General features: G+C 36.1%; 1 protein-coding gene across 2 annotated transcripts in view; it reads left to right on the forward strand.

The window, feature by feature from the left end:
* HIBADH (3-hydroxyisobutyrate dehydrogenase) overlaps positions 1 to 17,865 on the forward strand; it is a 137,187-nt gene that overhangs the window by 110,113 nt on the left and 9,209 nt on the right. For both annotated transcript variants that reach the window (XM_035253556.3, XM_035253555.3), the window contains 2 exons: positions 8,934 to 9,067; positions 14,219 to 14,295. In XM_035253556.3, the coding sequence (XP_035109447.3) occupies positions 8,934 to 9,067; positions 14,219 to 14,295 (211 nt within the window). The remainder of the gene's footprint in view (positions 1 to 8,933; positions 9,068 to 14,218; positions 14,296 to 17,865) is intronic.

A 17,865-nucleotide genomic window follows, 5' to 3' on the forward strand; every position in this document is an offset into this window, starting at 1 on the left:
TATGCAGAAGTGAAAATGCCATTACCACATGTGAAGAATCATGCTGCCCCAAAGCTGAACTTTTAAAAAAAGGAATTGACAAATAAAAATTGTATATAGTGTATACATATTTTGAAATATGCATACATTGTGGATTGGCCAAACTGAGCTGATTAGCTCACATATGAACCGTGTGTTTGTGTGTGTGTGTGTGTGTGTGTGTGTGTGTGTGTGTGTGTGTGTATGGTGTGGTGAAGTTACTTAAAAATCTACTCTCAGGGCTAGGCACGATAGCTCACACCTGCAATCCTAGCACTTTGTGAGGCTGAGGCAGGTGGATCATGAGGTCAGGAGTTCAAGACCAGTCTGGCCAAGATGTTGAAACCCTGTCTTTAGTAAAAATACCAAAAAATTAGCTGAGTGTGGTAGCAGGTGCCTGTAATCCCAGCTACTCTGAAAGCTGAGGCAGAGAATTGCTTGAACCCAGGAGGCATAGATTGCAGTGAGCCAAGATCGTGCCATCACACTCCAGGCCTGGGTGAAAGAGGGAGACTCCATCTCAAAAACAAAACAAAACAAAACAAAATCTACTCAGTAAATTTCAAGAATATAATAAACATATTGATACTAAAAAGTTGAGCTTTTTTGATAAACTAGAAAACATTAAGTCTTAATGAGTATTCTTGGTCATTTTATTAGCCATTGATAGCTGCCTGCCTGCTAAGAAGAAAATTAACATTTATCACACACATACCACGTGCTGGGTACAAAGATTCAAACAGCTCATGTCCATAAGGATCTTAATAAGACACACCAGAAAAATCATTGATTAGAGTAGTGTAAGTGTTTTGTTAGAGACATCACCAGCAATGTTTTACGGATAGAGAAAGGGGGTCATGAAATACTTCTCAGAGTTGACATGAGTTGAGTTTTGAAAAATAAGCAGGAGTTAGGCAGGCAAAGAAGGCAGGGAAGGGTATTTCATGTGAGGGAACAGCATGGGTACCCAAAAAATCATTACACATTCTGGCCATTACAAATAGTTTTCAGCATGCATCAAGTGGTAGTTTTTGTTGCAAGCATAGATGAGGAAATCGGAGAAGTAATTAGGATTCACTGACAAGGAAAATGAAGATTTAAAAATCAGAGATCATTTAAGGAGAGAAGAGAAGATTCATTGTTTCTTACAACTAAAGACAGAAAAGAAGGTACAGTGAGTTATGTAGTTCTTTTTTTTTGCCGAAGCATAAATATACAGGCACTTCAGAAAGAATACAATGGAGAAAAAATGGGAGGAACTTGAGACTATATAAGAAATGCTAATATTGAATAATGTTTTCAGCTGCTGGGTATTTTCATGTTAATGTATAATTTAAGACTTGAGCCTGTTTCGTTCTTATATCAAATAAAACTGCCCAAAGATTAGGAGATAGATAAGCATAAATGTTAGAATGAGGTGATTTATTTTAATTTTTACCTCTTTTATAGGGAGAAGGCTAAGATTAGCCTGAAAAGGATATAAAGCAAGAACCAAGCTTTAATTCAGTTTATCTTGCAAAAAAAAAAGGGTCACTATTTTTGATGCAAAAATGTGAAAACGTTGTTCATTACTTCATTTGCTATTTCTGCATGAAGTTCCAAATGAGAATTTTTTAAAATATGTAACTCAGTTCAAGGAAGAGATATGCTTGCTCCCAAACAGGGTTTCCCAAGACTTCTAAGATATTCAGATTCATATTTGAGATTTATTGTGAGATACTATGGTTTCTTTTTTTATTGTTCTTAATGTGGATTTTGTTCTTTTGAAGATGCAGTTTTTTTAATTGACAAAAATTTTTTATGTTTAGCATGTACAACATATTTTAAAAGATGTATATATTGTGGAATGGCTAAACTGAGCTAATTAACATATGTATTACCTCACATACTATTTTTGTGATAAGGGCACTTAAAATCAGCAATTTTCAAGAATACAATACATTGTTATTAACTATAATCACTATGTTGTACAGTAGGTCTCTTGAACTTACTTCTCCTTATTTCTTATATTCTGCTGTCTAATTTTTTGCTTTGTTAAGCAAACCCACATTGGTTGTGAAGAGAGGTAGAGTATTATGTACATTTAGATAACAGGCAGAACCTCAGCATCTAATAAAAAGCATACCAGATTACTTGCTCAGTTCATGTTAGTTTAACCTGCTCTGAACTAGATTTGCAGATGGAATCAGAATACCTATATTCTTAACAGAGTTTTTAGATGCCTACCCACAGTTGACAGCAAGAATATTGCTCTTTGAGAACAATATGTTTTCTTTTTCATCCCTTTCTCTGATAATTCATTATTCTTTCAATGATGAAGGTTTGAAAAATGAAAGGAGGAATTGGGATTTGGTGGCAATTGCCCTCATTCATCTGACACTTGGTTTATGATGCCTTTTGGCATTTTCTTCTGTTATACATCTCTTTTCCCTAATTATATTTTGGACTTTTTGAGTACAAAGACTAGGTTTTATATCTACCATGACTTTACATTTTACACTTTCTGTGATGGTCATATTTCAGGTAGTCTCTGAATGTAACAGCAAACAAGTCCTTATTTTTGATTCAGAAAATATTCTGAGTCGTTGAATCAAAGATCTAGCAAGTTGTTAAAGGCACTGAATAAATATTTGCTGATTATATTTTTCTTCTTTGGACCTCTGTATAACTGTATACCCTCTAATAGCATGAATCTGACTCTTTTATTAGCCATATGCATTTTCCTTATCCCTTCCCCTACCTCCTTCTCCAACTTCCCCCTCCCTCCACCATCACAAGTACAAGATTTCAAACTCCTTGAGAACAAGGATTGTTTCTTCCTCAGTCCCAGGGTTGAAGACCACTGAAGAATGGATCTCCAATGATCAATTTTTTTATGTCAACTATAAGTAAGTGTGGAAGGAAAGAAGGAAGCTAGTTTAGCAAATGGAGTCTTCTATGATATCTTTTTCTGAGATAGAGAAGCTGACTTAAAGACTTTGTGCTTAGATTTAAAAGTGCTTCTCCACTATAAGACGTATTAAAATCAAAACATATTACCAAGAGAAGTGACAGATGTCTATCACTTTAAAATCAGGGTAGTCAGATACCCATTTTGCATGGTTTGGTCACTTGCTTTTTTATGTACTTGTACAAATGAGTTCAACATTTCCGATTCTAGTATTACGGGAAAGAAACACTAGAGACATCATCACAGGAAAATCTTAGAAAAAGCACTAAAGGCAGCCACAGATATTTAGGCTTTTTAGAGTTAATTAATGTAGTTACATGAGAACATTTTCTTTTTTCTCATTTGGAACTATTTTTTTTTGTACAAAGTAAAAAATGCCATGGTTTTATATATTAATATGATAAATGCAGGAAAGTGGATGATTAGGAACTTGAAACCCCAAAATTATAGAATTTCAAAAGCTTAAAAGTAGTTCAGTGATAATTTTCTCTAACCACTTCACATCATAGATGAAGAAAAAGGGTGAACAGCATTTAATGACTTGCTAGAATGATGGAAATGCGTTGTCTCTAATCCTCGGCATCTCAGGCATATCTTGTGAGAGCAGTTATCACACGGTATTATAGTCGTCCTTTGTTTCCTTGACTTTCCTTCTTTCTTGACTCCTGAGAATCTCTTTTGTACTAGAGTTAGTGGATGTGAGTGAATGAGCCAACAATCACTGCCCTTATGGAGGCTAGTATTATTATAGGAAATACAGACCAGAAACAAATGAAAGTGTTAAAAGAGGCGATGATACTTACTATGAATAAAAATGAAGCAGAAAAAAGAGAGTGATGAGATGCCATTTTAGATTGTTTGGCTGAGTGATCAGGAAAGTCCTCTTTGAAGAGGTGAATTTTGAACAGAGACTTGAATAAACTTAACTATACCAGTCATGAATATCTGGGTGAAGAATATTTCAGGCAAAAGGAATAGCAAGTTCCAGGCTTTGAGATGGGAACATACTTCACCTGTTTCAAGAACAGCAAGGAGGCCAAAGTGGCTGGGCAGCAAGTGATGGGAAGAATGCTATGAAATGAAATAGGAGAGGTAGACCAAGCGTTATCATGTAGCGCTTTGTAGGGCTTTGTAGGACTTGGGATTTTATGCTGAGAGTGATAGGAAGTCTTCGGAGGGTTGGGAAGAAGGAACAAACATGAACTGGGTGAACTATATTTTTTAAGAGGATTCCTCTAGCTACTATATGGAAAATAGACTTCAGAGACAAGAAGAAAAGCAAGATCAAGTAGGAGACTATTGCAGTAGTCCAGGCAGAGCATGCCTATGGCTCAGACCAGGGTGGTAGTGACGGACAATGAGAGAAGTGGCTGGATAGCCAGTATGTAACTTCTTAGGAGCAGGGACATTTGTGATTCATCCTTCACCCAAGAGCTTACCACAGGGCCTGCTGCTTAGTAGGTGCCCAGTTAACTGTGTTGAATAGATAAAAACAAATGCAGATTTCTTGTATCTTTCCCATTCATTAAGCTGCCATTGAAAGATTTTGCAAGAAGTCTTTACAGTGATGTAATCTTAACATAGTGGCTGTAGACCATTATAGTTCTTAACCTGCGCCAGCCTTCTTCTATTATTTACAGATGCAGCCCAAACCTGCTAACACTTAAAAAGAAAGGCTAAAATTATCCCAGAGAAGACAATGGCTTAGGTAACTAGGAAAAATGCCCACTTCACAAATTCAAGTTAAAAAGTATTAAGTCCTTACATTTAAGTAGCATTTTTAGCTGGGCATGGTGGCTCACACCTATAATCCCAGCACTTTGGGAGGCCAAGGCAGGAGAGTTGCTTGAGCCCAGGAGTTGAAGACCAACCTGAGCAATAAAGTGAAACCCTGTCTCTACCAAAACAACCTAACAGCCAGGCACAGTGGCACATGCCTGTAGTCCAAGCTGAGGTGGGAGGATTGCTTGAGCCTGGGAGGTTGAGGCTGCAGTGAGCTATGATCATTGCACTCCAGCCAGTGTGACAGAGCAAGAGCATGTCTCAAAAAAATAAATAAATAGCATTTTTATTTTACAGCATAATGTTTACATGTTCACAGCCAGTCTATGAAGAAGTTATTAATACTGTTCCCATTTATACACCAAGACTCAAAAGTTAAATAATTTGTCACACAGCCAGCAAGTGGCACATCCCTAAAACAAACTATAACGTTTCCAGATCCTTTACCCTTTCTATGATGCTTACTAATTATCAACCACCCATTTGTTGAATATATCATGCACTGTAATAGATAATGGGGATGCTGGCAAACCACGACCCCAGTGCTCACTTTATAGGAGTTTATAATGGAGGACTCAGACAAGAAAATCCAGGATTTTAATAAGCTTTGATAAATGTTATAATAGAATTAAGCACAGGGTGGATTTTAGTTTTGTATATATAATTACTAAAATATATAGTAAAATAAATATTTCTTCCAGTATTCTAGCAGCTACCCGATTATACATTCTGTATTTTTGTATTTTTATATTTTAGAAAATGGATTTGAATTAAAATGGCATGTCATTGTAATACATTTCTTCTTTATTTTTGGTACACATAAAAATCTATACAGTGTCTTCTGAAATCCATAAGACGTCTTACACAGCTTTAGAGTCCCAGCTTTCTAGATATTCTTTCCTAAGTTCAAAATGGTTATGTTTATTTTGGGATAATTTCGGTTTTTGTTTTGAGACAGGGTCTCGCTTTGTTGTCTAAAAGACTAACCAGCTGAGAACCATTGTCAGCATTAATTTTTTTTTTTTAATAAATGACTCTGAAGCTGTTTAGCAGCCTGTAATCTAAATACAAAAAAAATTGAGACCAAATACCAAATTGACACTAAATACAAATCTAAATTGAGCAAAATAATTGTAAAACATTAGTGGTTTACCGTCTTGATAAATTAGAAATAAAACAACACTTAAATGTTAATAAGAATGTTTGAATGACAAAGATTAACTAATTGAAAGCATTTTTTATAAATTGGGTTTTTGTATATAATCCATGTCAAAGTGAATATATTGTGAAATAATGTAATTTAACAGTATGTGTGAGCATATCGGGTTTTCATAAAACCTGAGTGCAGTGGCATGATCTCGGCTCACTGCAACCTCCTCCTTCTGGGTTCAAGCAGTCCTTCCACCTCAGCCTCCTGAGTAGCTGGGACTACAGGTGCATGCCACCATGCCCAGCTAATTTTTGTATTTTTTGTAGAGATGGGATTTCACCATGTTTGTTGCCCAGGCTGGTCTCAAACTCCTGGGCTCAAGCAGTCCACCTTCCTTGGCCTCCCAAAGTGCTGAGATTACAGATGTGAGCCACCATGCCTAGCTAATTTAGGTCTTAATTCTGCCTTTGCAGTGGGACTAGGCTTGATAGTGTTGTATGATTAAGGAATATGTATGAGAAGGTAAGATTTGGTTCCAAGGAATGCCAGAACTTTAGCATTACCGATTTTAGTCAAACCCTTACTTTGGGATGTAGGTTATGATAAAGTCAGAAATAATTATGATACGACATCAATATGAGGAAGGAGTAGAACTAATTTATCTTTTAATTCAAAGATAAAAATCATTTGAATTAAAAGATAAATTATTCTTTCTTTTGTGGTCTTCTCTTGCTTAAGCAACTTATTTCTGCTTTTTAAAATATGTATTTGTACAAGTGAGAAAGTACACCTGTCAAAAGACTAACCAGCTGATAACCGTTGTCAGCATTTAATTTTTTTGTTTTTAAAATAACTGACCCTCTGAAGCTATTCAGTGGCCTCTAATCTAAATACAAAGCAAAGCTATTGATCTACGATGGCTAGTGCTGGATTTGTTTGTAAGCTTTAACTTAAATCATCTACTTAATTTCTCTAGGTGAGACCAACAGGATTATGAGGAATGGTAGTTACATGGTTTGAATAAAAATGGCTATAGAAATTGAGCAAAATAATTTTAAAACAGTAATGGTTTACCATCTTGACAAAGTAAATTGGAAACTAACAAAACAACAGTCACTTAAATGTTAATGTTATAAGAATGTTCGAATGACATAGATTAATTGAAAGCATTTTTTATAAATTGGGTTTTTGTATATAATCCATTTCAAAATCAAGATACTGCAAAATAATGCAATTTAACCATATATGTGAGCATCTCAGGTTTTCATAACATGTGGGCACTCTTCCAAGATTATTTGGCTAGCATAATGCTGACTAAGTCTTTGGTTTTAATAATTGGTTATGAATAATATAAACTGTAAAATGGAAAGCTATTTGATTTGACAATAGCAAAATATTCACAGTTTGAATGAAATAGTTATCTCTTTACTTGGGCTTTTAAAAAACAGATAAATACTGTATTTCGGTGAATACATTAAATTCAAAAGCAGGACATTACTTGCAGCTGTCTGTTCTAATTGCCAGATTTGATACATACTACAGACAGTTATAGTTTCTTTGTTCTTACTGTACTATAAAATGAGTTCCACATACTTTCCTAGGAAGTTATGAAAAAGAAAGCCTAATTTGAAAATTATGAATCGAGATTTATTTGAATATTAAAAACAGGCTACAGTGACCTATGATCACGGCACTCCAGCCAGGGTGACAGAGCAAGGCCCTGTCTCAAAAAGTAAATAAATAGCATTTTTATTTTACAGCATATGTTTACATATTCACAACCCATCTATGAAGAAGTTATTAATACTTTTAATTAATATTAAAACCAAGACTATTAAAATACTCTTGGTTTTATTTTATAGTTAATAAAAATTTAAATGAATGGTCTGGGCATGGTGGCTCATACCTGTAATCCCAGCACTTTGAGAGGCCAAGGCAGGCAGATCACCTGAGATCAGGAGTTAGAGACCAGCTTTGCCAACATGGTGAAACCCTGTCTCTACTAAATATACAAAAATTAGCTAGGCATGGTGACAGATACTTGTAATCCCAGCTACTTGGCAGACTGAGGCAGGAGAATCACTTGAACCCGGGAGGTGGAGATTGTAGTGAGCCAAGATTGTGCCAGTGCACTCTGGCCTGGGCAGCAGAGCGAGACTGCGTCTCCAAAAAAAAAAAAAAAAAAAATTCAGATGAATGAAGCTTCTTCCTATCCCTTTCAGGACAAGTCTAGATCATGTTTTCTGTGCTAAATTAAAAGTTGTTTCTCTAGTCATTCTAATGAATGAACATGCATTAAGCCTTTGTTAAAAACTACTAAGGTGTAGTAGTGAAGCCAGTGTTAAAGTTTATTTCTTCTTTCTGCTCATATCACTAAAAATAAATTGCCCAAAAGATAAATAGCAGGAAGAAAAAGAAAAATCAAATAATCTTGAAAAGTGCACGAGAATAATCAGTCAAAATAAGCAACAGTTTTCCTTGCCTTAAAAAAAGAATCTTACCTTCTGAAATGCCTACTTGTTTATGGAACAAACCCAGCCAGGTCTCCCTCTTTGTAGATCTCTTTATAGACAGTATTTAGAGAGTGAGTGAGTGAGCAAGAACCCCAAATCCAAACATGGGCAGCAGACCTCTCTCTGGCTGCTCCTTTGCTGATCAGGGCCCAGGTAAACCTCCTTTTGTATACTTTCCGTAACTTAATAGTTTCTTAGGAGAATAATGGATGCATGGGAATAATAAATTTTACATTTTAAGTTCCCTTATCTATTATGCCAATGTTGTGCCAAAATGACTAAGGTAAGTTGAGATCGAGAGTATGACTGAATCTGTATGTCTCTTTTGGTTTGTGATTAACCTGGTGATACTTGATTACTGAATATTTCTGTAGAGATTTAGAGTATCTTACACATGTATGGCATAAATACAGTTTGGAAACAGGATGTTTTTAGTTGGTTTCTCTAATTTTATTATCTACCTAAAAATTTTAAGAAATGTATTCTTTTGCTTCTATCTCTTTACCCCCAAATGATTCAGGTGTAGGAGCTGCACGATCTGGGAACCTCACATTTATGGTGGGAGGAGTTGAAGACGAATTTGCTGCTGCCCAAGAGTTGCTGGGGTGCATGGGCTCCAATGTGGTGTATTGTGGAGCTGTTGGTACTGGGCAGGTAAGATTTTTACATTAATGACCTTGACTTGATGATGCAAAATTGACTAATGTTCCTTTCTCTTTCCTGACCACATTCTAATTCTCTCTTCAATCTCTGGATTCTTCGTTCAAATTTTTAAAAATGTATTTGGAATAAATTAGTTTTGCATCATTCCTGGTGGGCTTAAGCAGTCATCAGCCAATTTACTTATTTAAAAAGATATTAAAAGTTTTATTTTGGCCAGACATCGTGGCTCATGCCTGTAATCTCAACACTTTGGGAGGCTGAGGCAGGAGGATCGCTTGAGCCCAGGAGTTTGACACCAGCCAGGGCAACATAGTAAGACCCCATCTCTACAAAAAACAAAACATTAGTCGAGTGTGGTGACATATACCTGTAGTCTCAGTTACTTAGGAGGCTGAGGTGGGGGGAATCACCTGAGCCCAGAGGTGGGGAATAGACATTGCAGTGCACCATGATAACATCACTGCAGTCAGCCTGGGTGACAGAGCAAGAATCTATTTTTAAAAAAGAAGAAAGGAAAAAAAAAATTCATTGTTAGGATCTTAACATGTCATCCAAGCAACTACTGAAATCATCCTTAAAACTGCTTTTATGTGAAGGGCTTATTTCTGAGTTGCTGTTTTCCTCCATCTAATTTTGTAATTACAGTTGACCCTTGAACAACACAGATTTGAACTCCATGGGTCCACTTATACATGTATTTTTTTCCATAGATATCTTCAAAATTCTTTTGAAGATTTGTGACAGTTTGAAAAAACAGATGAACCGCATGGCCTAGAAATATAAAGAAAAACAATTAAGAAAAAGTTAGATATGTCATGAATGCATAAAATATGTGTAGGTAGATACTAGTCTATAAATATGCACAAATCTGTTATAAAGAGTTAAAATTTATCAAAACTTACAAACATTTATAGACCATACATGGGACCATTCACAGTTGAGAGAAATGTAAACAAATGTAAAGATGTATTAAATTATAACTGTAGGCTGGCATGGTGGCTCATGCCTTTAATCCAAGGACTTTGGGAGGCTGAGTTGGGCAGATCACGAGGTCAGGAGATCGAGACCATTGTGGCCAACATGGTAAAACCCTGTCTCTACTAAAATACAAAAAATTAGCCAGGTGTGGTGGTGTGCTCTGTAGTCCCAGTTACTAGGGAGGCTGAGGCAGGAGAATCGCGTGAACCCGGGAGGCAGAGGTTGCAGTGGGGTAAGATCGCACCACTGCACTCCAGCCTTGCGACAAGAGCAGGACTCCATCTCAAGAAAATAAAAAATAAATCATAACTGCATAAAATTAACTATAGTAATACTGTACTACTGTAATAATTTTGTGGCCACCTCCTGTTGCTATTGCAGTGAACTCAAGTGTTACAAATATTGGCATAAAATGTCATGTGACACTAATCTTTGTGTGAGTGGTTCATCTCTTCAGTAAATGTTGTATCATAGTAAAAATTGATCTCTTGCGATTCTCTTGTATTTTCCATGTTTAGTGCAATATCATAAACCTTGAATGACACCATGGGACCCATACAGGGTGCCCCTAGCAATGTTGGAAGTACTCCCAGGAAGCTCAGAAAAGTTACAACATTACAAGAAAAAGTTGAATTGCTTGATATGTACCATGGATTGAGGTCTGCAGCTGCATTTCCCCTTCAAGATAAACAAATCCAATGGAAGGACCATTGTAAAAAAAGAAAAGAATATTCATGAACCAATCATTGCAGCTACTCCAGCAGGCTTGTACTTTTTGCACAGCATCTTTTTATCTCACAGTGAAAATGCAGCTTTTATGTAGGTGCAGGATTGCTATAGAAAGACATGCCTATATATAATATGATTCAAGAAAAAGTGAAGTCATTATATGACAACTTAAAGCAAAAAGAAAGTGAAGGATCTAAAGCTGGAGAATTTAATGCCAGCAAAGGATGGTTTGATAATTTTAGGAAGAGGTTTGCTTAAAAAATGTCAAGATAATAGAAGTAGCTTCTGCTGACCAAGAGACAGCAGACAGTTCCCAGGCTGATTAAGAAAAATCATTGAAGAGCGCCGGGCACGATGGCTCATGCCTATAATCCCAGTACTTTGGGAGGCTGAGGTGGGATGGATCACCTGAGTTCAGGTGTTTGAGACCAGCCTGACCAACATGGAGAAACCCCATCTCTACTAAAAATACTAGCCGGGCTTGGCGTGGTGGCACATGCCTGTAATCCAAGCTACTTGGGAGGCTGAGGCATAAGAATTGCTTGAACCTGAGAGGCAAAGGTTGCAGCGAGCTGAGATCACGCCACTGCACTCCAGCCTGGGCAACAGAGCATGATGCCATCTTAAAAAAAAGAAAAAGAAAAATCATTAAAGAGAAAGGCTGTCTGCCTGAATAAGTTTTTAATGCATTATGAACTTATAGAAAAAAAAAAGGTGCCCTATTATAGGGAAAAAAAGGATGTTCAAAGGACATTTATTAGTAAGGAAGAGAAGCAAGCACCAGGATTTAAGGCAGGAAAGGATAAGCTAACTCTACTGTTTTGTACAAATGCAGTTGGGTTGATAATCAGGACTGCCCTTATCGGTAAAGTTGCTAATTCCTGAGGCTTTAAGTGAAGAGATAAATACCAGCTGCCTCTCTTTTGGTCGTATAGCAAGCAGGCCTGGACAATGAGAACCCTGATTCTGGACTGTTTCCCTCGATGGCGGTTAGGAAGTACCTTGCCAGTAAGGGACTGACTTTTAAAGTTATTTTGATATTGGACAATAACCCTGGCCACCCAGAATAGCATGAGTTCAACACTGAAGGCATCCAAGGGGCCAACTTGTTTCTAAACACAATGCCTCTAATTCAGCCTCTAGATTAGGGGATCATGAGGATCTTTAAGGCTCATTACACATGGTACTCTATGGGAAGGATTGTCACTATGGAAGAAAACCCTGATAGAAAGAAGATCGTGAAAATCTGGAGGGATTACACCATTGAAGATGCCATTGTTATTGTAGAAAACACCTCGAAAGCTATCAAGCCTCAACAGTAAATTCCTGATGGAAAAAACTGTACAGATGTTGTGCATGACTTCACAGGATTTATGGCAGGGCCAATCAGGAAAATCACTGGAGAGATTGTGCATATGGCAAAAAAGGTGGGGAGTGTATGAAAGCATTCAAGATATGGCTCTTGGAGAAATTCAAGAGCTAATAGACACCACACCAGAGTAATTAACAGAAGAGACTTGATGGAAATGAGTGCTTCTGAACAGTGCCAGATGATAAGGATGATAAGAAGGATGTATAAAAAGCAGTGCCAGCAAACAAATAGACATTACAGTCTGGCAGAACAGTTCTGATTATTCAAAACTACTTTGAACTTCTTTTACAACATGGACCCTTCTATGATACAGACACTGAAAATAAAGCAACAGTGGAAGACAGACTAGTACCATACAGAATCATTTTTAGTGAAATCAGAGAGCAAAAAAGTCAGATAGAAATTATATTTCAATAAAGTTATCCGAAGTGTACCTGCCTCTCTTGCCTCCCCTTCTACCACCTCCACCTCTCTTGCCTCTGTCACCCCTGAGACAGCAAAGAGCAACCCCTCCTCTTCTTCCTCCTCCTCCTCAGCCTACTCATTATGAAGATGATGGGATTGAAGACCTTTATGATGATCCACTCCTGCTTAGTGAATAATAAATATATTTTCTCTTCCTTAATGATTCTCTTAATATTTTCTTTTTTCTAGCTTACTTTACCATAAAGACACAATATATAATACGTATATAAAATATGTGTTAATCAACTGTTTATGTTATTGGTGAGGCTTCCAGTCAAATTCGCCAAGCTTATGGAGAGTCAAAAGTTATACCTGAGTATTTGACTGCACCAGGGGTTGGTTTCCCTAACCCCCTCATCATTCAAGGGTCAGCTGTATTTGCCATAGCTCTATTTGTAGTACAGTCAGGTAGCAATAACCCATGGACTTCAAACTTTTTCTTGAAAAGCAAGTAACTTTCACTTAGAAATATTAGATCATTGACAGAGATGATTAAACAATACTGAACGGCGAAATCAAGCTAGTTGTCTCCCTCCCCCTCCCAACAAACACACACACTCACTCTTCCTCTTAATGTTTTTATCCTAGTCAACTAGGATAAAAACATTTATCTCACTCTCGATTTGGGATTATCTTAGACATATTTATTGTCTCCATACTCTTGTCCAGTCAGTCTCCAAGCTGTATTCATTCAAGTGACCTTCATTTCCATTCAACACAAGACCTGGTCCAAGCCTTTATTTCAGTGTCTCACACCTAGTTTAGTGCTCATGGGGCCTAGTAGGTCTCTGAATGCCAAATTACCACTCTGTCCAATGCCATAACCCAGACAACTCCATCAAGATGCCTTTGTCATCATAGTGCTTCCCCATTCTGAAATAGATCCCTATTTCCTACCATGTCAAATTTTAACTCTCCACCCTAGCTTGCATAGCTGACATGTTCTTGCCCCAGTCTTAACTATTAAATTTCTCACCATTCTGTAAAACATAGACATATTAATTTTCTTACTGTTCCCCAACGACATCATGTTCTTACATATTTAATCTCTCATTTATTTATCCTTCCCCTCCGATCTCCTTCTTTCCCTTTCTTGCCTGTTTAAACCCTGCCTTGGCTTCCTAAGGGATGATTTCAGGTTCCACTTCCTCTCTGTTCCTGCCTTCAATGATCTTGTTGCTCTGAAGAACTCCTCCGGTCTCTTGTCTTATAGCCTCTACCTTACAATTCACCACTTAATTGTTTTTGTTGCCTTTTAATATAGCATATTACTCCCATTTCCCAATTAGATAGTAAGTTCCATCCCTTAAAGAGCAGTTACGCGCTATAGTGCTGAGCCCATAGTAGTTACCTGGAAAATAAATCTCCACATATGCAAATTTATTACCTAGTGGGAGAGACCCACAAGTCTGCTCTGGGATAGCTTGTGAGGTTGAGAGAGAGCCATGCTGTACCACGTTCTCTTCCCCACTCGAGAGAATCAACAGTTGAACGTTACTTCTTTTAGAAAGTATCCCCTGGAATTGGGCAAGGAAAAACCTCCTGTGAGTTACAGCTTGGAAATAAAGATATTTAATATGTACTCAATTTATTTTCAGGCTGCAAAGATCTGCAACAACATGCTGTTAGCTATTAGTATGATTGGAACTGCTGAAGCTATGAATCTTGGAATCAGGTTTGTTGAATAGTACATTTTTATAGGCTTTCCTATTTGATTTTCTGATGTAAAAAAAAAGATGATGTTCATGAGAGATAAATGAGTTGATCCAAGAACATTTTGAAAGTACTTCATTATTGAACTTTAATAGACTTTGCTTATTGGACGAGCAATAGGACCCAGGAGAGCATGAATACTCTTTGCCATAGCCATAAAATGTATTGCCTGTGCATTTGAAGTTATATTATCGTTTTTATATGGGAGCCCCATTTCTTCTATTATGTTGAAATGCAAGAAACATTTTTACTATAAAATTTAAACATACTCTGGCAATGTCAGGACAAATTTGTGTAAGACATGGTTTTAGTGTGTAGTGAATTCAAGTGGTATGCTACCAGGTGACTAGTTTTATATATCTTTAAAAAATAGTCCCCGAAATCTGCCCTAAAAGTGTTCTTGGTGGTTCATTCTCAGGCTAAAAACTGGATAGCATTCATAAAGCAGCAATTTATATGCATAACTCTTTCATTTTATTTTGCCTGTGGTTCAGTTACTTTGCCTTAGTATGTCTCTTTCTATTAAAATGGCATTCATACTTTGCTTAAAGTGATTCAGGAACTCTGTTTTTCCTGTGGAAGATCATCTTTTAAATGCTTAAGGTTAATGTCTTAATTTTAGCCTTTAATCTTTGGGGTTAGTAATGCTACCTATGATCAATCACCTAATTAATTTTTGAATGTTTTGTATTTCATGAAAATATACATTTCTTACTTTAGAAAATGCTTAATGAGCAAGATTCTTTCCTCAGTTGTTTTCATCACATTCCCCAAAACTGCTTACCAAATATGTCACAAAACAGAATAGTGTTTCATACCACAGCTTTTGATAAAATAAAAAGAGCCAATGTACTTGAGATATTTTTGAAAACACAGTAATGTATTCACATTTCCTCTTAATTACCATATCAAGATGCTGTTGTTTTATTGAATTGCCCTTGTCTCAGATGTTAAACTATCTTGACCTATTAAGTTGTCATGCTGTAATTGAGATAAAAGAGGAATTTGCTTTGCATCAGTACTAATTGGTTTATCAATATCATGTACCATTTACATTTTAAAATTGGATGTCCATAAGATGGTAAGGCATGTCTTACAGAGCCAAAGGTGGTAGTATATAGGGACCTCGTCAGAGTGTTATGTTTGTATTGTGGCCAGTTTTAGGATATGGGTCACTTATCATATTGAAAAACTGGTTACTAGTAACTTGTTTCCTGGAACAAAAATTGCATATACAGTTAATTGGTGTTGACATCAGGATTGGTATGCATATAATTTAGAATTTTATTTTCATTTTTCTAGATATAAATGAATATATTATATAAAGTAAAAGGCTGGATGAACCTAGGTTAGACTGTACTAAAACTTCCCCTCTTTGCCCATTGACTCTATTTCTAACATTGAGAATTACTGGACTAGGATATTCCTTAGTAATAGTGAATGCATCATCTGGCATTTCTTGAATAATTTTCCTGTCAAACTCTTATTATAAGATGATCATCTGACCTTCTAAAAAGAAGTTTTATATAGGGTAAGTGCTTGTGGAAGTTCTACTCCAAACACCAGCTAGTGAAGAATAGTAGGTAAATCAGTTGAATACAAGGTGTACAATGAGCTGAAAACCATTGGCTACTTGAAGTGGGTTTGTTTTTAAGGAGAAAGTGCAAAATGATAAAATTCCAAATAGAGACATAAGAAAACAGAAGCAGTCAATGGAGTTTCCCTTATTTTTGGCTTTGATCAACTATGACAAAAATGATGTTTAGAAATGCAAAATTTTTAAATGTTTCAGTTTTCTAAAACTCTACATATATACTGATAAATATAAAATATATTTTAAAAGTCTGAACCCAAGGCAGAAACTCACTAGTTGGACTTAACCATTAAAAATAATTCATAAGTTTCTAGTGTTTCAGATTATACCAATGAATTGCTTATTTTTTATAACATGAGGATTTTATCACTTTATCTTACAAAGATTCTCAGTAGTTTAAAAGCCCTAAAAATGAATGCTTCTGCTATTGTCTTTTCTCCATGGTTTACAGACATGGTTTAAAGTGACAGGATTGTTCTCTAATAGAGTATAGAGAGCGGCCACGATTTATTGAGCTTTGCAAGGTGAAAGAGAAAATTGGCATCAGCAAGCATAAATTCCCAAGTAGTAAATTCCCATGAAGTAGTATAGCATCAAAATGGGTTAGCCACATTTATATTCCGTTCACTCTGAAGTGACATTTTTTCAGAGTATTAATGTCAACATTTACAGATTGAGTCACCCATTCCTATGAAGTGATCATTTCTGATTAATTTTATTCTAAGTCAGTGGTTTTTCTGGAACACTGTTCTTTTTTAAAAAAATTGAAGAATAAAACATTACAGTTTAAAATTCTTATTGACCCTATGCTCTTTTACAGTGAGTCTTTATGGCTGTTAGCGAAATTTTTAAATGTTGTTTAAAAAAAGGGGGGTAAAAAATATGGTATACAGTATATTTTGAGATTCTTATTAGACCTTTTTGCTTTCGAATTGGATTCCTACTTAGGCATTAGAAGCATAGTTTTATGGCCCTGAAAGTACCCTACTTAGATTAGAGAGGTTTTGTTCCTGTGCATCGAAACGACATTGATAATGTTTTGTTTTAAATTACTAGCTCCATTAGAAATTGAGTTTTTAAAAAAAATATTGGTGGTATAACAAGTGATTTGCATTACCAACCAGGCCCAGGCTCCTCCAGCAGCCACTGTCTTGTGTTCCGTCAAGAGCAGCTTAAAGCAGCTGAACTTGTGGAAAACTGTTCAAGATGAGAACTTTTCCTCCAGTGTAGTTTTATTAATAGTTTCTTGCATATTACGCTTAGAAGATGTTGCTTTTGCATTTATGTGATGACTGGAGCCTTAATCGTGCACCCTAATATAACAGATGGCAAAGGTTTGTAATTTATAAATGGCCAAAAAAGTTTGTTATTTGTATGTATCTATACTGTCTGGTTTTACATAAGAACAAAATAAATTATGTCACTAAACTGGGATGTATCACAGGAAAAGATCTGGAAATGAAACATCTAAGACTATGTCAGTCTAAATCATTCACTATCTAACTTAAAAATTTCTTAATAAGCTGATAAAATGCCACTGTATTGACTCATTGACTGTTACATTCACCACCTACTTCATAGTCAACTGCTAGCCAATATGATGGCATTTGTTTGGGCGTACAGGTAGGTCTGCATCCAAGCTGTCCTACAGACTTAAACTTTTCGCATTTATAAAGTGACAAAAATAATTATATGTATCCACTGGATTATTGTAAAGATTAAGTGAGTTAATCCACGTAAAACTTTTTAAATAGTTTCTGGCACATAGTAGGTGTCAGCATGTGGTAATGGTATTTGTGGTTGTGGTAAGGTGGTTATTATTTGAAATTTAATTGTATTTTAATTGAATTGTATTTTTTCATAACATGTCCCACTAGCTGGCATTACATTTTTTTTTTGTCTGTTTATTACCTGTCTTCTTATCTAGAACGTAAGCTC

The sequence above is a fragment of the Callithrix jacchus genome, chromosome 11, assembly GCF_049354715.1.
Source record: "Callithrix jacchus isolate 240 chromosome 11, calJac240_pri, whole genome shotgun sequence".
Lineage (NCBI taxonomy): Eukaryota > Metazoa > Chordata > Mammalia > Primates > Cebidae > Callithrix > Callithrix jacchus.